The sequence below is a fragment of the Anopheles moucheti genome, chromosome 3 (genome assembly GCF_943734755.1).
Source record: "Anopheles moucheti chromosome 3, idAnoMoucSN_F20_07, whole genome shotgun sequence".
NCBI lineage: Eukaryota > Metazoa > Arthropoda > Insecta > Diptera > Culicidae > Anopheles > Anopheles moucheti.
In genome coordinates, this window is record NC_069141.1 from 1711483 (window position 1) to 1732481 (window position 20999).

At 43.9% G+C, this 20999-nt stretch overlaps 7 protein-coding genes across 7 annotated transcripts; 3 read left to right on the plus strand and 4 right to left on the minus strand.

Annotated features, from left to right (window-relative positions):
* Nucleotides 1-887: 887 nt before the first annotated feature.
* Nucleotides 888-1319, plus strand: LOC128305734 (glycine-rich protein-like). Its single transcript, XM_053043321.1, has 2 exons — nt 888-893; nt 957-1319. The coding sequence occupies exons 1-2, from the start codon at nt 888-890 to the stop codon at nt 1317-1319; spliced, it is 369 nt and encodes a 122-aa protein (XP_052899281.1).
* Nucleotides 1320-2098: 779 nt separating this feature from the next.
* On the minus strand, nt 2099-2809 carry LOC128304016 (adult cuticle protein 1-like). The gene is made up of 2 exons (XM_053041137.1): nt 2744-2809; nt 2099-2649 (listed from the first exon to the last, which is right to left on the minus strand). Exons 1-2 carry the CDS (start codon nt 2747-2749, stop codon nt 2293-2295), a joined length of 363 nt encoding a protein of 120 aa, XP_052897097.1. The 5' UTR covers nt 2750-2809; the 3' UTR covers nt 2099-2292.
* A 1099-nt stretch (nt 2810-3908) lies between these two features.
* Nucleotides 3909-4664, plus strand: LOC128304110 (adult cuticle protein 1-like). The gene is made up of 2 exons (XM_053041245.1): nt 3909-3965; nt 4067-4664. The coding sequence occupies exons 1-2, from the start codon at nt 3960-3962 to the stop codon at nt 4466-4468; spliced, it is 408 nt and encodes a 135-aa protein (XP_052897205.1). The 5' UTR covers nt 3909-3959; the 3' UTR covers nt 4469-4664.
* A 2485-nt stretch (nt 4665-7149) lies between these two features.
* Nucleotides 7150-7654, plus strand: LOC128304783 (uncharacterized). Its single transcript, XM_053042013.1, has 2 exons — nt 7150-7179; nt 7266-7654. Exons 1-2 carry the CDS (start codon nt 7174-7176, stop codon nt 7584-7586), a joined length of 327 nt encoding a protein of 108 aa, XP_052897973.1. The 5' UTR covers nt 7150-7173; the 3' UTR covers nt 7587-7654.
* An 89-nt stretch (nt 7655-7743) lies between these two features.
* On the minus strand, nt 7744-8280 carry LOC128305735 (uncharacterized). The gene is made up of 2 exons (XM_053043322.1): nt 8275-8280; nt 7744-8208 (listed from the first exon to the last, which is right to left on the minus strand). Exons 1-2 carry the CDS (start codon nt 8278-8280, stop codon nt 7744-7746), a joined length of 471 nt encoding a protein of 156 aa, XP_052899282.1.
* A 590-nt stretch (nt 8281-8870) lies between these two features.
* Nucleotides 8871-9606, minus strand: LOC128304179 (adult cuticle protein 1-like). Its single transcript, XM_053041336.1, has 2 exons — nt 9505-9606; nt 8871-9432 (listed from the first exon to the last, which is right to left on the minus strand). The coding sequence occupies exons 1-2, from the start codon at nt 9508-9510 to the stop codon at nt 9061-9063; spliced, it is 378 nt and encodes a 125-aa protein (XP_052897296.1). The 5' UTR covers nt 9511-9606; the 3' UTR covers nt 8871-9060.
* Nucleotides 9607-14468: 4862 nt separating this feature from the next.
* Nucleotides 14469-15343, minus strand: LOC128305739 (uncharacterized). Its single transcript, XM_053043325.1, has 2 exons — nt 15338-15343; nt 14469-15263 (listed from the first exon to the last, which is right to left on the minus strand). The coding sequence occupies exons 1-2, from the start codon at nt 15341-15343 to the stop codon at nt 14535-14537; spliced, it is 735 nt and encodes a 244-aa protein (XP_052899285.1). The 3' UTR covers nt 14469-14534.
* Nucleotides 15344-20999: the final 5656 nt, after the last annotated feature.

Consider the following 20999-nt stretch of genomic DNA (forward strand, 5'->3'; position numbering starts at 1 on the left):
TTGAGTCTGCTAAGTTTTCGTTAAACAATTTCTTGTCTTTAATGCCCTTATCTATTTTTACTGTCTCTTCCATTCATAAAGCATAACAGCGTATTATAATCGTAATAAAATTTAATAAATGAATTTAATATTGTTTTATTCATTATATTCTGTATAATTGTTTTCATTTTTCATAATAATAATTTTTTTTGTTCCTTAATATAATGAACCTTAAAAACGGTCCGGTTTACAATACGTACTAAAAATTGAAATTGGTTTATACCTTAGTTAATAGTTTGACGTCCATTTTCATATGATGTTTTTAGAAAGGATTTATGACCTGAGAAAACCAACAATAAAAAACTGAATAATAAAAACTTTTTTGCTAAATAGCCTAATCAAATTGTTCAATCAAAGAGATAGCTCAAACAAGCTCAGTTAGAGTAATTTATGAGACAATAGATTTCATATGGAACATCCTAGTTTAGAACGAGACTTGCTCATGCGTTACTAAATCAAACGTTAACGTGCATATAAATTCATCGTTCGTTAAACACGCGTGTCAAAGCGAACGGTAGTGTTTGGGAGTGATTTTGGGAGTGTTTCTTTTACCGATCTATTTGCTCGTCCTTCACGCTGTAGTGCCTCCGTCCTTATGTTTTTTTTTAAATTTTAGCACAGCTGAACATTCTTCAGCTTCGAGTGTGATGTGCTCTGCCCATTCTCACGACCTTTCATTTATTTGATAGGAATATGTAAAGAAGACACCGGGCCACTAGAAGCAAGAACTTTTCGCTATAAATAGGCGCTTCAGGCAACGGTATGACATCAATCAGCTTCTAGCAACCGTTGTCTGCAGCACACATTTGCTTCCTAGCTAACCAAAAACATCCTACAAAATTATCACAATGAAGGTAAGAGTTAATGCGTAAGGGGTTTCGAATTGAATTGCATCATCTTCTTATCCCATTGATTAGGTTTTCATCGCATCGATCGCTCTGGTTCTGCTGGCCGCCGCCAATGCTTCCTATTTGCCGTACGGAGGTGGAGTTGTCAGCAGCTATGTTTCGGGCTTGCCAGTAACTACATCAGTCGCGTATCCACCCTACGGAGTGTACGGAAAATCGGTGGGTCTTCCGCTTGTCAGCAAGTATGCCTACCCCTCGGTGTACGACAGCTACCCACTAGTCAACAAAGTCGTGTCATATTCAGCCCCAGCTAAGATTGTGAGCTATGGCGGTTATGGTAATGGCGGTTATGGCTATGGCAACGGATACGGTTATGGCGCTGGCTACGGATTCGGTTATGGTAAGGTTTTCCCATCAAAGTACTACTTGTAACTTGTGAATCATTTTTAAAACAATCAACCGAACAACATCCGGAGCAACTTGAAGAAAACAAAAATGTACAGAACCAGCTTTGTATAAAACGAGTTTTAAAATAAATATGCATTAAAAAGGACTTATAATGTTTGAATATTAGTAGATTATTACGACCATTACGATAATTGTCACAAATAAAAATTGGAATACGTCATTTAAAACGAAGATTAGGCGAATATCATAAATAGGAATACTTAAGCTGTATAAATATAAGCACAGTTGAAAAAAGGACTATTTAAAATGTTTCTTTGATAACCAGGAATTAGTTTTCATTCAAATTACTATGTACTATTATCATTTCATCAGTGTTTTAAATGTTTGAATTAATTTGGTTCATATTGATGAAATTTTGCATGGATAATGACAATATGTGAAAAAAGTTTCTTGTTATGTAACCTTACGTAACTGTTTTGTTATGTTGTTGTTTTAAATTCCTTTTATTATGCTTTAAGTAATGAAACACATGAAGAATGGTTAGGGATTCTAAGTATTTTATCTATTCTCTAGTTATATTGATATTATGTGTATATTAACTTCACATAACTGTTCCAATCAATGTTACATGTTGTTTCATTAATTAATATAGCAATGATACTATATTAGTTGTTGTTTTTAAACGAAGAAAATTTTTTGAAATTTTGAAGATTATGTTTTGCCAACTTATACCAAGACGGTGTAAATATAAATCTCAGCTGGATGCAGCAGTAACTAAATTGACAAGACTGCAGGTGTTTCTTTTATAAAATGCTTTGCATTCTTGCTTTTATTCAAACATTTGCAGGAATCAATAGAAACGAACACAGATCGCAAACGAACGAACTACTTAGCAGCTAATGAGTATGTTATCACTTGTTCAGCGTATTGCACGACGGGCGCACAGATGGGATGATGGGTTCCGGTTGGTTTAGGTGCATCTTTTGCTCCGTTCGACTTAGATGGTTCCTGGTGCCGGGGCCAGGTTCAGCTGTTGCTGGGAGACGGCATGTCCGGGCAGAGGGGCAACATGCACAGCACCTCGGGTAGCGGTGACGGAGGTGGCCCCAGGAACAACACCGCCATGGTGAGCAACCGAAGCAACTGGAGCATGAGGAGCGGCCAAGATGGCGGCATGTGGAGCGGCATAGATGGCGGCATGAGGGGCGAACGCCGGGTAGGCGGCATGGATGGCTGCCGGTGGCCACGAAGCTACGGGGACAGCAGCAGGAAGTCCAGCGTATGGCCAGCCCCATGGCAGGACACCAGCCTCCGAAACGACGGCAAGAGCAAGAACAACAGCAACAATGGCGACCTGTAAGGTGAAATTTCGTAGGTGTATTAGTTTTCTTCCACGGTGAAATATGTGGATCTCCCGAAAAAGAGAAGCTTCTTCACACTTTAATCACCTTCATGGTTACGTAATTTGGTATGCTTGCTTGGTTGGAATACTTGTGAACTGTTCGATCGAACGTTTGGATTGATTGTGATACTGTTTCCAGAGCGAGGTATGGGTTTTATACCTTGCATCGTCTAGTACTGCACAAGAATGCACCAGAGTACGAGAACAGAGTACTCCAGGAAGGACACGACTACAAAAAAACCAGCGTAAACAGTTCGAACGTTACGAGCGATCGAGCTACACTTTTACCGACGCGATTGCATCAACCAGAAGCACCTGGGTGAACTAGCCGAACCTTACTACGGATAGCAATTAATGGTCTGCGACCTCTCATCCACCGACGAGGGCTCCACGCGCTCCGACATTCCAATCCAGCACCTGAACCGCAGAACAGACCCAGAATACATAGATCGGGACAGATCCAGCTGGTCACAACAGATGGATTGGTGGGTGAACGTCATTCGTCTTATGAACTTGGCAAAGGCGTTGATGTTTAGAGGTGAAGAAGGAAGTGAAAGAACACACACCAATTCTAGGAGGTTCCTGCCATGGTGACATGACTCGTATAGCCATTTGTGCCACGGTGAGAGTTACCCCTCAGAACGGTTCACCCAGAAAACGCTTTCCAAAGTTCAGTGATCGATTTGGCGTGTGGAGAGTGCCGAGAAGTACATAACATTCATGTACGTCAATTGTCCAAGACACTGGCGGGTTGCATGCGCGTATGTAGATTAAGCATTAGTTCGAGCATATGGTCGCAGTTGTCCCCACCACCGTGTGACGCTGGTTCGCATTCTAGACCCGACACAGCAAGCCGGCGAACCTTTCGGCCCTGCACCATCGATGGGCAAAGTGAAAGAATAATCCCGCGGTATATAGGAAAAGCTTTGCAGTTTGTGGTCGCTCACAACCCCCGGTGTTTGTACCGCACACCCTTCTGCTTGGTTTTTTTTGTTTCACTTATTCGCACTGCCCCGCATGTCGCCGACGACGCGGTGAAGATGGTGGGAGGTTATGCACATGCACAATTGCACCGGGCACACAAACGGCAAAAACGGTATCGAGGTCGAGCGTACTTGACGGGCGTATCTGATCGTGGTTCGGGTTAGAAGAAGGAGTTTCCGTATAAAAACCGGCACGCGTACTTCGGCAAGGTATCACAACTTCTACAACCGTTCCAAAGTAACCACCGAAACAAAACGCTTCCAAACCAAAATACCAAAATGAAGGTACGGGTTGGGGTGGTGATTTTTGGGGAGAGGTCCTAAGGAAGATGCTGTAAAATTTGCCTGATCCTAACTTCGTTTTCTTTTCATCCTTGCTGAAATAGTGCATGGTAGCTGCAGTCATCTTGGCCCTCGCCGTCGTTTCGGAAGCCGGAATCCTGCCCTACGCCGGTTGGCCGTACGGCCATCTAGCGGCCCCGACCGTCATCCAGTCGAACGTGTTGGCCCATCCGTACGGTGCGATCTCGCATGCTGCCATCCACGCTGCCTATGCTCCGCATGCCGCCATCTTGGCAGCTCCACATGCCGCCATCTATGCCGCACCGCACGCACCCATCCTGGCCGCTCACCATGGTCCGGCTGCTTCGGTCGCCCACCATGCCGGTGTCGTTCCTGGAGCCACCTCCGTCACCGCTACCCGAGGTGCTGTGCATGTCGCCCCTCTGCCCGGACATGCCGTCTCCCAGCAACAGCTGAACCTGGCCCCGGCACCGGGAACGATCTAAGATGCTCTAGTCCGCGCAACGCCTTTTACGGGGTGTTTCTCTCACATCATCTGTCGTCTATCGCTGTTTTGTCGAAATTACGCTATCCCCATTTAGAATGGTAGAGTTATTTCGTTTGATCGCACGCCTCATATTCGGACTCGGAACGTGTTGTGAATAAAAGGAGCAGACCAAAATTGGTTTCATATTTCTCATACATTTTGTGCAGCGATTGTTTTGAAGCGAAAGAAAAATATGCTAAAAATTTTGATTTAAAGTTTATTCTTTCTGAGGAAATTCCAGCTATTGCACTGAGTGCACTGAGTTCGTGCATCTTCTTGCCTTACTCATTCGTTTTTAAAATGCGTTCTTATTTTTTTAATTCCGACCATGTTCTTCCTTTGGATTCCTGATCTCACCCTGAAAAATTAAACTCTCTTAACTGGAATTCTCCATTAAAACACGAAATGCATCATGTATAGATGGAGAATGAATCGCGAACCAGCTGTGCAGTTTGGCGGATCAATCATCCTGACGGTGACCAAGGTCGGAAAGATAGGATCGCTGTGTCACGTGATGAGGATGCAGGAATTATGCCCTGGAAGATGTTTCTTGACGACCCGTTCTACACGAGTCGTAGAGGAGCGCAGCGTGCTTCTTGGCTGGATCAAGTTGGGCTAAATCTATTGGAGATTGGGTAATGCCGGGGACGGAGGAAAGCCTACCTGGACCAAGATTGAATGACCAAGGATTGATGACCGGGCCATGCCAGCACGACACGACTTAATCATAGCACATGTAATCATTACAAGTGGCCATTCGGAAGACATAATTATGAAATAATGCGGCGATTTTCGAGCAAATTTGCTGTACTAGGTGCTACCTCTTCCGTGGATGCTCTCTTGGTACTATACATTCGGAAACTGGTAGTTTTCGAAGAAATTTTTCTCGAGAAACGGGAGAGTTAATGTTTAAACATTGCATACCTTTCGGCGGTTTTCGAGCAAATTTGCTGTACTAGGTGCTACCTCTTCCGTGGATGCTCTCTTGGTATTATACATTCGGAAACAGGTAGTTTTCGAAGAAATTTTTCTCGACCAACGGGAAAGTTAGTGTTTAAACATTGCATACCTTTCGGCGGTTTTCGAGCAAAATTGTAGGACTAGGTGCTACCGCTTCCGTGGATGCTCTCCTGGTACTATACATTCGAAAATCCTGGTGCAATTTCGTTTATACTTTAAAGTCACAAAGTCGATATTCTTCTCTGCATTTAATTTATCACAGAAACAAATGTTTTATATAACCAAGGAAGATATTTTTGATAAATTCTTGATCTTTTAAATTAAATTTTTTGCTATAAACTCTGCTGTTAAATTTCGAAAAATCGCACAATCGGCACAAATATTTTTGGGGTCCCCCACACGGCGAGGCCCTAGGCGACCGCCTTTTCCGCCTACCGTTTGATCCGCCGCTGCGTAACTTTAATTTCGTATTGATGCAAATTTTCTCCTCCTAGATTTAAATTAGTTTCCTCGTAGACCTCCAACGAGAACGCTAGTTGAGTCACAAACAAGAAGTTGTAGTTCTGGTTGTCACGAAGCGACCTCAGCATGTAACGATTGTGTCAAATGTGCCGATCAATCGGTCGTTCGAGACCTAGAATGCAATTAAGCATGTTTTTGTAAGAACTTTAGTTATTAAAGAGACAAACTTAAAAACACATTGCGGAAATGGAATTGAAATAAAATTGTCCAAATAGCATAAAAATTGTAATAATGGTATGAATCATCAAAAACTTAATTTTAAGCAGCCAAAAAAAAAAGACAAGAATTGCTGACACCGTTTGTCACATCAGACGCCCACACGTGTGCAACACGGATCTAGAGCACAAAAGGTGCTAAACCTTAAATGCATATCCGTTGCGTTGCATGAATGGCGTTCTGGAGTATAAAGTTGTACTTCCTTTTTGTGGGGCCGAGCCGATTGAAGGTGTGAAAGCTTATAATGTCCAGTCCCGACGTAAGCGCCAATGACTAATGCGATAAAGAACGGTTCAACGGCAGTGGAAAGCGAACGACCGTCGCCGTCAACAGCTCATAAGTCCGATCGTTCAGTCACGCGTGGGCCATGCTATCGGTTAATGGATGAAGAAACCGCCCCGCAGTCCAGATAGGCTATGAACTTGGGAACCCGTTGGCGGGTTTCGATTTGTTCTAGGTTTGGCTGGGCACTACCGGGGTTCTACGGTCGGGATATCGGACATACACACATGCACGGACATAACAGTGTGGGGCCAATGTCAGCCGGTGCTAGAAATGGACCTAGAAATGGTGCAACTAGAAATGGAGCCAGATTGATTGTTGCGGCGTGCAAAGTTCTAGTAGCTGCACGGTGCACATTTGCAAACTAACCCAGCCCGCAGCTTGAACTTGGGTGGAGTCGATATCCTGGACCGGGTAGTAGAAAAATAAACGAACCAGAACCCCATCAAAATGGGGGTGCACAGTTGGGTGGATTTTTCCCCTACAATGTCACATTCTTGTTTTCTGTAGGTCGCCAACTGTAGGTGGTGGCCTGTAATATTTATGCTGTTGTTGTTTTCTTCTAATCAAGCAAACAAAACCACGGAAACTAATCGGTATAAAAGGCTACGGACAAGAAGTTAGAATTGTTACTTTAGCACATTTCCTCGTCCAGAACGGCAGAAACTCGCGCACCCGACACCGATGGAAGTAAGTATGCATTTGGAAAGCAGTGCGCTGAGCTGAGATTGTTGATGTTTACGTGTCGTCTTCGATTCTTAACAACAACATACAAGTTCCTCAGTAAAGTACTCCGTCTGGCACTGGCAGTTGGCATCGTTTCATCTTTGGTGAGCCCTTCGGATGCATCGTTTCCGGGATTGTCGTTGGAAGGATGGCCGTACTTTTATCCACTCGGTCCGTGGCACGACCATACACCGGTGCAACCGTACTACGTACCCGTACCGATCACACCCGTCGTTGCGGCCCAACTGGCGGAATATCCTGGTGCGATGTCGATCGCGGCAACACGCGGTGCCATCCACATTGCGCCACTTCCGGGCCACTCGGTTTCACAGTTCCAGTACAACCTGGATGCACCACCGGGAACGTACTAAACCACTACCAAAAATCAAACAAATTAACACACATACACACACACTGTGCACTTAAAACTTAGTCAATAAACGGCTGTATTTCTCGCAGAATACTCTCCCACCGGAACACAAGGCGTGGTCAATATTGTTGATGATTTCCTTGAGAATTTCCACAGAACTATCGGGGGTCCTGTGCGAGGAGCTTCGTCATCAGTGTCGGTGCCACATAATGGTTGGTACTGTAGCCCTGTCCCTTGATAAATACGTTCGGTACAGCCCAGGGACCTGGTTTGCCCCGTTGTACCGGAACGTACGCCACCAAGGATGCGGATGGAGCGACAAAGCTCAGATACCTTTTATCGGGAAGGAACAGCTCTGGAGGATGGTGAATCGGTTGGTGAAGTGTGTGTGGATAGTGGTGCTGAGGTACCACCGGATGCAACGAATGTGAGTGCGAATCGGGAAATCTCACAGTTGGATGCTCCTGCACCAGTCCCGTTTCCACGTGGTCGAAATATTTTGGCCGTGGGAAATATCCTTCATCGAGCGGGTGAACTGGCACGTAGGGTGTGAAGAGTGTTAACTTGGTGGAATGTGCCGCACAGTTTGTAACGAAAATACCAAACAAAACGGCAAGAAATACCTGCGAGAGATGTAGAGAAATGTCAGTGAAGTGAACCAAAGTATTTTCATCCAAATTGAAGCTTACCTTCATGTTTTTCGATGTTTCGTGCCAGTGTTGTTCACGAGTTACCCAAATGCCTGGCGTGTGTGGCGGTCAAACACAAAGTGGATCATCCTCAACGGTGATGATCACGTTTTATAACGAAGAAATGTCGAATAGCTGTAACACAAGGTGTCCAAAAAACGGATGCGTCTGCGCAATTGTGATGTGGCACCTTATGCAATGCGTTGGTCAGGGGTGGTCCAACATGTTGCAGACGGTCAGATGTGTGATATGGTGCATCATAAAACTGTAACACATTGTTTTCCAGTGAGTTCGCGCTAGTGTGCTAGTGAGTGAGATTGCGAATGGAAGATCACAGTGCCGGATAGCAGGCGGCGAGTTCACCAGAGGGTGAAAGTTATGCGTAAACTTGACCCACAACTGCAGTAGTGAATGTTGTCAGCAAAGATAAGGTGGTTTGTGTTTGTTGTTGGAGCTAATGTGGAAGGAAGATAGTGTGAGACCCGATAACTTATAATGAGGTTACATGATGCTCGTATTTAAAACATTTGGGAGGAGTCGCTCTAATGATGTTTTGCACCTTAAATGGTAATAAGAAACAAAAGCTCGAGTTTCTTGAAGCTTGCATTTATTTTTTGTGCACAAGTTGACGTAGATAAAGCATATCGGGTGGGCAGAATAGTATATTTCGGTCTGGCATCTCCATTCCCAGGACGTGTCAGAATTTGGGAATGAAATTGACTAAGCAGTCACGTCCTGGAGCAGCGATCCCTTAAGAACACACTAGTTGAAGTTGTGATTTGGGCACTACTCAGTTCCTGGTGCTGCGGCCAGATTGAGTTGCGTCTGCGACACAGCATGTCCTGGCAGTGGGGCCACATGGACAGCTCCACGGGTAGCCGAAACGGCCGTGGCAGCAGGTGCAGGAGCAACAGCCACAATAGCTGGACCGGCCGGTGATGGCGCCAGCAGCAGTGTAGGAGTACCGGACAGATCTACAGCGATCGGTGCCGGCAGGGCGTGAATGATCGTAGGAGCCGGATTAGACTGGATAACGGTGGCTCCGGGAATGGCTAGACCGGCCGGTGCAGCGATCGCATATCCCGGGGCCAGAGCAATCGGAATCACGGAACCATCAGCAATGAGCGCGGTAGCGGCAAGGACAAGAACTACGATGCACTGCCGAAAAAGATGGAGATGATACGAGTCTGTATCGAGAAATCTTCTGCTGGTAGTTGTCTCACTACATACCTTCATGGTTGCACTAAATGGTTTGTTATCTTTGGAGTGGAGCAATGCTGGAACGGAGAAAAAGAGTTTTTGCACTTGCAACACGTTTCGTTCGACACTGCAGATCAGATTCTGTTGAGTTACGGTACTGTGGTTCTTCTATTTATATCACCATCAGGTAGTACGACTTTTGCTATTCGCCGGGAAGAAGATATCTAGTGTTCTAGTTGGCCGGATCGAGGCGAACCCCCGTGGCCAAGAGGGAGAATTAATTATCCACCAACAATCGTCATAGTATCGCTCAAACTTGATAGGACATTTCATCAGCATTTGATGGAGTGTACGCGTGTGTCCGAGATGGGACACCATTTTAGGACCGGTTCAATCCAGCAAGGGTTTGGCGGTGGAATTAGATTACAATAATTATTAGCATACATTAATGGATAGAGCAGAAGTGGTTGGAGAATCCACGCGATCCACGCGATAGGACCATAGAGATGCCCCAGAACGGGGACATCTCAGCTCGGAGACGTACGGTAAGTGTGATGTAACGCAACGTTCCAACATCAGCTGGTTGGATGATATTGCCATCTGTGGATGTTACGGAATGGGGAAAATGTTTTCTACATGGATTGATGACGTCAGAGTTCTAGCATCTTGGTAGATATCTTGATGTATCTGTGACAATTCATTACAAATGTACAGACACACCTTAGAACTCAGATGCAACCGGGAGCAGGTTTGATATATTTGTTGCAAACAGAACACCAATGCACCGCCATGGATGGGAGTTCTATAAAAGCAGATCTGAATTGTTGTAACATCGTCAGTAACTCTCGATTGTTGGGATCGTTCGTAGTGCACAGCAACGCTAATTGAATCTAGATTATTATTGAATCTAGATTATTGGGAATTTGGTTTGATTTGAGCCAAACCAAAAAACTTGAGAGAAAATAATTATCTCTTGTTGAACCTCATCCACTTCCTAAAACCAGCACTGTCCTTCTGAATGGCTTAAAGAATTTAATGGGCTGGGTCATTCTCACCACATGGCTGTTTTTAACCATGCTAAAGAGCTTCAATGAGGATATGTGTCTAATTTAATCATGAACAAGCTCGAGTCGCCAAAACTATGTCAAGGCTCTACTTCACCATCAGGCAAGGCGGCATCAGAAGCTATAGAGTATGGTCCACTAGAATTATGTCCGTATGCATCACAATAATTGTTAGATAGGTAATTATTACCAGTTCTTCAACAGCTTCTACTGGGCTTTGGGTGATAACATGTTTTATATACTCGACAAATATATATTTTCTGTCGGGTAAAAGAATACGTCTATGATCCATTTTAAAATCCCCAGCGGAAAATTAAATCCAATAATTCAACACAAGCCACAAGTCGGTACAGCGAACGATTAATTGTTGAGTGAGCAACATTTTTCTCGCTAATTCCATTTTATGAGCGGTACACTTCATACTTAAGGTGCTGTAAGACAAATTTGTAGTTCTGCAGTCCATTCTGTAGCTACCAACCAAAAGCAAAACAACTAAAAAAACACTCGTAAATCTTCCAACCCTCCAACTTGGCTGATGAAGTTTTATTGCTCACGATAATCGAGGGAAAAAAACTTGCAGCTAAATAAGAAAATACCAACGCCTGAACAGCAACACACAGGTCGCTGAAACCGCTAAACCGTTGATCTGCCGTTGGTTCGTACACTCGGAACACCGTCAAGCGGTAGTTCTGGTACGTTCCACTTCCCGCTTTGAAGGCGCAACGTTTTCGTCGTTGTGTTTTACTCCGTACGATCAAGCGCCCTCCTTATGTTACCCTTTCCCTACGCGGGTTTCCGATCGCACCTCGACTGCAAGCACACGGTACAAGCTCCCGCATCTTGCACTGGAATGTGACATTGATCTTGACGATCGAGAGCACGCGCGATCGCGTTTTCGCGCTGGTTTGGAACGCGGATGGCTTTCGCTTTTTATCTCGCGGTGTGTGTTTGGACTTTTTTTGTTTCGTTTAGTCCACTAGCGCTTGCGGTAGGTTTGCGGCAATTTTTTTTCTTCTATATTGTGCTTCAGTGCGTTGGTCGGCTGTAAAGTTTGTCACCCGTAACGGACCCTGTGAATGGTGAACTTTGGGCATATATTGGTTCGATTTGATTTGGTAGACGTGCGGTAAATTACTCCTGTGTTGTGTTTAGCCATGGTGGGGATAAAGTCTCACATTGGGGTGCAGCTTTGAGCATTATTGCTACGTTTTCTCTAACAGCGTGCGCAGAATGGGCGGCGTAGCAAAGTGCAATCGGCCAAACGGTTTTGACGATGGCGAAATTAAATGAGGTAGCATTAACACCCACCCACGCCGATATTTAACCCTTAAGGCATAACCCATAAAGGCAGATTTGGAGTGAGTTATTGTAAATGAAGTTTTAAAAGCATGTTTTAAAAATACATTTCCATCAGCGGTACAAGTCTATTAGTCCATATTTTTCATAATTTTATCAAGCAGATAACCGGTAAAAATGCATAAAAAATATGATATAGAATAGAATTATTATATTAACAATATGATCTAAGAAAATACTAACTATCATTATCATTCATTGGGTACAAAAGCCATTGTGATCGAATTGTTCAAATGGTAGAGTCTTTAACACTTCTGGCACACGATTTTAACACGACAGGTCAAGATTCAAAGCTCGAATAAATCGAAGTGGAAATTGATTATAAATTAGCTTTGAATAATTCAATAGTCATTTTACATCTTCTACGATCTTTTCTGTCAAACTTAACATTTGTTATAATTCATTGTAGCTCTGAAACATATTGCATACATGAACTCTGTTCGAAATATTCTTTAGTATCAAAGTACAAATTTGGTTGTCTATCAAGGGTTAAATTTATTTAAAAAACTTTTTTTAGCTGGAAAAAAACGAAAACTTAGCTGCTCGAAGGGATAACTAGATATTGCTTCCATGCGCGATAAACGGCATGATCAATCGCGTCCAACCGATGGTGTAGGTATGTTTTCACATTCCGATTGCGATCGACAACAATATGGCACAGAGCAATTGCTCCAGGATAGTGAATTTTCCTTTTCCTCGTATTGCAACAGCATCGAGTCGCGCTGCGGTCAGTCCTTAACTCACCCTCCGACCATCCACCCTGGAATATACCAAAAAGAATGTTGGACGGCGGCACGGATTGGCAAATACCGCACATTCGTAAACGGATCGTTCCCTGTTTTACTTCAATCCGATGCTAATAGGTCGCAAGGTGTAATGAAACGTCAGACCAAATTTCATAATATCAAGCTCGCGTGCCGGGATAGCGAATAGTTGGACGGGGTTTTCGTTCGGGTTGATATGTTTGCCTAAACTTTCCCGCCCGTACTATCCCTATGCTGCTGATGTAATCTGATCGAAACGAACTAGTTCTACGAAAAAATGCAACCACAACGCGCAACTAGTTCAAGTGAAGTAGAGCACAAGGAAATGACGCCTGCACTGGACGGCCAAGATGTAGTCTGGTTAGCTGCTGGTAGGACCTCGTGTAGGAGTCCCGTGCTTTGACGCAGGTGGTGGGAATTTATAGCTAAAATATGTGTTTTTGTCTTGTGCGACGGTTTGTTGTTTTTAGACAGTGGTCTACACGTAGTAAGACATTGATCCTCAGGAACGTCGGTTTTGTGCGCAGTGGTAAGGAGGCAAGGAGCGGGTTAGATTTGCATACGTGAGCTAAAGGTGGTATTTTTACTTTCATTTGTAGGGCCATTTATTCGAACAGGAATACATGGATCGAGTTCTCGCGCGCTGTTCAAGAACGCGCTTGTCTAATAATTGGGTCTCTCTTGTTGCTGGCATCTGACCCACGTTACTGCTAATGAAACGGTCGTTGAACGTGTCGTCATGAATGGGTGTTTTTAGGTGCGAAACTATTGTTGTTAACACCGTTTCAATTATTAAGTTTTTTTTTGTTTCGCTAGAACGGCCTGGCCGTATCGACTTATTTTAACCACGTAGTCGGAAAGACAGTCCTTGCTACGGGGGATTGATCCGGATGGGATTTGGTCCGGTCCGTTCGTGTGAAGACCGGCTCCGCTACCATCATGCCACCGGGCCTGATTATAGCCCGGTTATAAAAAATTATAATACAATCAAATTGGATCGAAGAAATAAAATCGCAAAAATATATTCATTAGGGTTTTAATTTTGAAATCTGAGTAGAAGTAGTTTCATTGGTAACATAGCTATATGTTAGGGGTGAACTTACCGATGTTTAAATAATACTCTGTTACTTGCTTGACGCTAGTTTAAGCACATGAAACCTGATTGTTTTTTTTTATTTCTTCAGGAACGGCCAGGCCGTATTGCTTAAACCTTATTGTTATTATAAATTAATTTCGTTGTATGATTTTTTTTAGTAATTTAATATTGAGACCATACTATAGTATGGCCGATGTCTGGTCCAATATTCTTCAGATCATAAATCAAGAGAGATCTTGTCCATAAAAGAGAATTTCTCTAGAGATCTTGTCTAAAAGAGAAAGAGGTCTAGACCTGCCATTTCTGGCTTATTTTGACTTTATTCAGCCATAGTCAGTCCAGCATACGGAGGATTGGTCCGTATGGGATTTTAGACCGGTCTGTTCGTGTGAACAAAAGAACATCATATGAGCACTTCATTGCCATAAACCCATTTAACCTGCCATTCATTATTCTTGCATTAGTTTTAGATAACAACCTGTTTAAATCATCTTGCATGGTTTAAAGTTTACAGCAGAATTTAAAAGCGTGACAAGAAGTTCGGAGGAACATAAATTCGATAAACTAATCTAATGAGATGTAAAGCTTGGATCATGTATTTCAATGATCATAAATTACCATTCTCGAAAAGCAAACTAGAAGAAGAATTTCTGGTTCTTACTGTTAATTTTACTACTAAGCACTTTTATTTCTTTACAGTAGAGCAACAAGATTAATTTCGTAAACGATGGAACCATGAACCGATTTATGGATACGATAAAACGCTAAAGCCTTGTCCCGCTACAGCTTCTGTTCGGTGGTACCGGGCGCTATCAGCTTTTGGTCGACGGTGTGTCCCGGCAGCGGTGCAACATGGACCGAACCGGCGTTAATGGCTTCGTACCTCGCGACGGGAGACTTATCCGCACCGGTACCGTACTCTGTGCCGAAGGTGGCAATGTCCTTTACTACTGCCACCTTGGCGCCGGGTGCTACTGGCACGGTTGCGGCACCATTTACGCCGTTAGCGGGTGTTTGGTTTACACTGACAACTGGTGGAGTTTGGAGTTGGTTTGGTGGTTGGGAATTATTGCTGGAATAGTGCAGCGAGGAGTACGAAACGGCAGCCGCATCCGAATGCGGAAGTCCGTGGCGTACGAGCTGAACCTGAGCAGGTAGCTGTGGCATATTGCCGAACGGAGGCACTGCTACACCTGGGAGTAGTTGCTGTTGCGGGGGTGGTACCGGAAGTTGCAGCTGGTAAGGATACTGTCCGGGTTGAGCGATTGGCAGAGGGAACTGTGCCGGGAAGGGTACGGGAACGGGAGGAAGTTGTGCGGCGGGAACTTGCTGAACAAAGGGGAACTGCTGAGCAGGCAGGAACTGTTGAACGGCGTAAGGATAGGGCACATTCGGAGCGGTAAAGGGTTGCCAATCGTTGTACTGTAGAAGACCTTCATTAAGGTACGGATCAATCAGCTGTTGCTGAGCACTGGAAAGCGTCACCACTGACACCAGGGCTATCAGAAACTAGAGAGATGACATGTTGTTCTTAGTTTCGATTACACTATTCCACTTCCTTTTTTTACTACGCATCACTATACCTTCATGATGAATTGATAACGATCACAGCTGCACAAGAAAACTCTCCACACTAAGTCACTCCGGCACCGTTCCAACGCAGTTTGATTGGAAAAATCAATGAACGATCAGATTTATATGACGTGTGGTTTGACCGTTTTCACACCGATTGGAAAATTGCGAAATAATAGAGCCATCGCACGAGACATGCCCGTGGTATGTGTAGTGGGAGCACACCACCCGGTGGAAGGTCATCATGGTATCGATGGTCGACGGTTAATGGTCACTTTCTAGGTCGTACCATCGGTAGTCACCGAAGCACACGGTGAAAACCTCCGGTGACTCTTTATGTGGATTGCTCTCGATCAAGTTTCGGTCGATTCCACACGCGGTTAAGATACGGAGCATACGCGGAAGTGGTAGTGGACCGAAGAGCTAGAAGGGGATGTTTTCTTTCGGTAGGATTTCCTTCATCTAACGGATGAGGAAAGCCTTGTCATACGAGATTGATTCGAAATCGTCATCGGGCAATAACAATTCACGAGTAGCACGTGCTGGTAATGCTCCGTCGGTGGCGTAATGCGTGAACGGACGAAGGTGTGTCTTTAAAAATAATTTAATCATCGTTATCTTTATTTATCAACTTACACACCGCTGTCACGGCAAACGGATATCCGTGGATTGGAATTCCGTTGTGCAACGTACGGTGACGCGATTAGGAGGAGAATTTTTGCTGCATACGTCTGTACAGACCATGACGACAGTACGAAGCTGTCGCCAAAGTGCCCAGATTCCAGTTTCCTTATTCAGCGCGTGCAGGAACCCATGCAGGTAGGATTGTTTAATCAGTGGATTACTTAATGCGGCTGGAACCAATAATGTCCCAGATGCTGTTGCAATACTGGTCCACCTTTGCAAGGACCTACCAGTAACGAAGCACCTATTGCGACTTAACAGAACCCCCAGGAGCACTTGCGGGCCACACAACCACAACCTCCTCGGCACTTGGGCAGCATTTGATCTCTCCAATTACTTCGTGCCAGCATTGGGAATTGCTCGAGGAACAGGCTTTCAGTGGACCTGCTTCGAAACGATCGAAACAAGTTCTCCCTTCTTGGACCGTCCATTGTCCAGCGATCGCTCTGGATCTTTGGCTCACTGGGAACCTTTGTCCACTGCTGTTGAGTTGTATGTGTGTGCCCTCTCGGTTTAGTTTCAGCAATGCCGGTTTCACCTTCCGAGCACACCTCGCGTTCACAAACAAGAATAGAAGTATTCGATACATAAAACTCGGTAAAATCGATCGTACGAGTTCAACCATCAGAACATGTTTCTAGGTACCACATGCTTCCCATAAGCACTTGCGCCCTTGTTTCTTTACCACCAGCTTGCCGGATATGAAGTCTTCGTCTCAGCAGGGGAGGGTGAGCTTTTTCGTCGATTACTATTATTGGTACCGAAACCGGTAATGCGATTTAGTTTTAGATGCTAGGCGGTAGATCTATACTTGCACATGGTATGTAGGCGCTCGCATACGCGTGCTCCGTATGTGTCGTGCAAAATCAAAACCGGCGCTTGAAGTGCGGCATTACCTAGTGCAATTGTTTTGTAAATTTAATAATTCAATTGCTGATAGTTACTTGCAAGCCTACAAAACAGAATTTACTAGCAGGTAGGATAATATTGATCTTATAATACCAGTTCGAAAAATACCTTTTACAGTATAATAACCGATGGTTAAGGTGCTTACAGACGGATGCAATAATGCAGTTTTCTGTGGACAAAAATGATCTCGATTTGTCTTGGTTCTTTCTACATCTTACAACAATTGTTGAAAATCAACTAAAATATTTTGTTAGTTTAAAATAAAATCTCGCACTGATCAACTGATAGGGGCACTCATTTGATTATCTGGTGCCAAATATATTATCTAGATATACTAAATATAGTGTAGTTATCTAGTAAATGTTGAAAATTGTATTTTTAATGAGCAGTAATACATTTTAATATGATATAGAGTTTAGAACACTACTCAACAACTAAATGTGAATAAAGATATTAAAAACTCATGATTTTACATTGCTACCGTCCACGAAGGCCTTTACTGCATGTCCGTTTAGGGGCAGCACTGTACGATTTTTTTCCTTTCCGGTAATCTTTTAGCAAAAAGGCACAGCACAGCACACAAGTCCGAAGAAACAGCGAATCGCGCAAAAAGGAAAAACACAACACGAAAAGAGAGAAAAAATAAATAAACATATAAATGGCAGTAACTGAATCAAGGTTACTGCCGCCTTTCTACAACCGCGAGAGACTCGCCCAACCGCCAGTGATCCGAGCAATGAATCGAACCAGCAGCAGCAATACCAGCATTCCTTGGTTGACGCTCGGGATGGGTTTGGAATCGGTTGGTCTGATCTCCGATTGGAAGATTTAGCGTCTTAAAGCACTTAGACCCCGTTGGTTAGCCATCAATGGTTCAAATGCTGCCTGGCGTCGGTTTGCGGGTAGTAATGAAGCATTTTGAAGTGTTGGAAATCGAACTAGATTGAGTTGGCTCGAGTGTGGGAGGGGAACGTAGTGTGCGAGATAGAATCTTTGCCAGCTCGAGACATTTTAGAAGTGTGGCAAGACCGTAGACGAAACACTTGATGTCGAAATGGGATTCAGATTAGTCTAGTCAATGTTTTTGATAATAATCGTAAGGCGTCTCGAAAAGAGGAGATTTTGACGAGCATATCATGATAAATTCCGTTTAGATACCGATGGAGGATTATTGATCAAATAGTTAAAAGGGAAGCTGAATAATGAACCTCGTCTTATCTCTATTGTTAGTTCTTGGAGATTTTAGATGTAATAAGAATAATCTTACTACTCTACGACACCTTGTACGGTTCATAGTGGATACAATCGTGTCCTAAAAGCAACGCTCCAAACTATAAATCTAACCAAGACCATCCATTCCGTCGGTCACAACTGACAAATCACTTATCAATAAAGTGTAGTGTACAGCTCTATTTCATCCCACATTCACACCGCTTGACACCAATTAGCGGACCATAAACCTTTTTTTCTTCCAAGCCCTCGCTACATCATCCGCAAGTGATCCACAAACGCCATGCCCTCGATTGGCATTGCAAATGAGATCGCTTAATTTGAGTGAAGTGATCAACCAAGACAACCCCCAGCAAAGAGAAGGGTGGCACGGACGGCATATACCAACGCGAGTAAGCGTCGTTGTTTCGCATCGATCGTAGTGCACATTGAGTGATAATAATAAATTTCCTTTCCTAGTCCGGTGTTATAAATGTCAAATTTTTGTTGTTTTTACACCGCGGAAGGTACCCAGTGTTTAGCGCTCGAGTAATTTGTGCAGTTGTTTCGATGGTTTAGTGTATAGCTTTGGCAGAAATTATAGTGTTTACGTTCCCGATAATATAGCTCGGTTCGGACAACGTACTTCGTGTCTACACGTGTGATAGTAATACAACAAAGAACCGAGCGGTAAAGAGCGTGATGGATCCTTCGGTAAGGCAGAACCGACATGGTAGTAACGACATGTTGTTAAATTTGTTGTCCTCAACCCACCCGGATTCGAATAGCGGTATGGTTCTCATAACCTGATGCTTCCCTTTTTTCCCCTTTTCCAGAACGGCGACATTGACACCAAAGACTGCTGGTGGGAACGGCCAAGTGTTATCTATGCGTGAGTAGTGGTGATTTTTTGCCTTCTTCACACGATTACTTGGAGCCTTGGGGATGAGTGTCCTGGCAGTAGACCAACTTCCAGCAAGGGTTGAGGTGGTTATACGTACCGCCGTCCACCAACCCCTTTGTTTGGGAAAGTATTTTAATGCATTCCAATCCGAAGCGCCAGTAAGTGGAACAATCGAGCATGGTGAAGTAATCCGATTGCGTGACACTGCCAGGTATCTGCGGCTTCTTTTCCCTTGTTTTTTTGTTTGTTGCAGAAACAACTCTGTTCCGCCCTTTTATTTCGTGTCATTCGGGTTCAATCCCTGGTTTTCGCGGTGGAAAGGTCCCGGAAAAGTGGGCCACCCACCGAAAACTGACAGCTTGATTAAAGTTACGCCGAGTCATCGCGCCAAAAAGGGTAACGTCCGCGAGAGCTAATTTGTTCCCGCCCTAATCGAAACTTCGTTATTTACTTGGTTGTAACCATTGTTTGGAGGTGTTTTTACCAGCTTTAAAGACAAGATGTACATTAAGGAAACAGAGAGAGGATGTTTATCATATCTTAAAATATTGTTATTTTAATAAGTAATGGACCTTAAACCGCGTACTTTTATGTGAGTCGTACAATTAAGTTGAGTTTATGAGCTAAGGAATGTTGCACAGTCTTGACGAGAATATTATGAAAAGGATTTAAATTTAAAATTTTTGTGTACTGCAATCAATGTTATTCTAAATATGAAATGTTAATGATATTATTACTACAATCTTGAGGATGTTTCACACATTTCTTCGTCTAAAACTCAATTATCCTCAGGGTCAATATATTCTGCCACAACGAATCTATCACGCCAAAGTAAATATTAGTATCTTTTTTATGTCTGCTTCTTTGTCCTATCCAACACAAAGCATTCTCCTTAGCATTCAACTGATTGTTTATTCCTGCAGTCATGTGTGAACGCTTTTTGTTTGGTGGAAGCAGGGGGGGATTTTCCAACGATTTTTCCTCCCCTAAACGCGTTGTTTACTTTCTATCGCCAAATGTTTCATACGTGGACTCCGTACGTTTCTTGAGTGTTTTATAACGCTACTACGACGCAGTGCTATAGCGCGAAGTCTGGTGCGCTATAGTAAAACGTGAGCACCTTTACGGCTGATGGCTGATGCAAAATCAAGCACCGTCTTCCACGCCGCACATGGATGGAGGGTTTAGAGCTGTTATATTGTCGGTACATCCTCCGGTATCCGGTGCGAAGTGTGTGTGGTTGCGTTTTTTCTGGCATTGGAAATCGTTATGGTGGGTCCAAGCAAAGACCAGGCTAAGAGAACCGATGTGTTTCGTTGGGGGTTTTTCCTATTGCCGTTGTTTCGGAAAATTCACCCGAAGCCGGGTTTTTGCCAGGTAGGTCGCGTAGTGCTTCGGTTTTGGCTGTCGTGGGGCACAGATTGCAAAGGAAAGCAAGGGGCGACGCTTTGGGTGGGAAAACGACAGCCGGAATCAGTTGTAGTTTTTCTTCACCGACGCTACCGGGGGCGATGGTTTCGGTTCGATCGAGCCTCAGTTTGGATGGCAACGTGAATCGGTGAAGTGTGACGGTTTCGCGTGCGAAAATCGCTTTCGCTGCACGTATCTAGAACTCGGGTGTAGAATGTGTGCAAAATTATGTGGAAATTCCCATTGATCTTAAGTGCCTCTATGCGAATGAAACGGGAGGCGTGAAAGATTTAGTTATTGCATAGTTATGATGTTTGAAAATATGCTGCTTAGGTGTTCACCAGCTGGAAGAAACATTGTACTCGACTTATGTGATTTTTCTTACAGTTAAATGAATTACAAACGTTCTAAACGTTACAGTCACGTTCACCATGTGAATAACCCTTCCCAGTGCAAACAGTAACAATGTTGACTGACTCGGTGTTCACCAACAACGCCTCTCCAATTTATTGCTATTCTTGTTCAAGCTCTCGCCCAGTACGCAATGATGGAAGCTT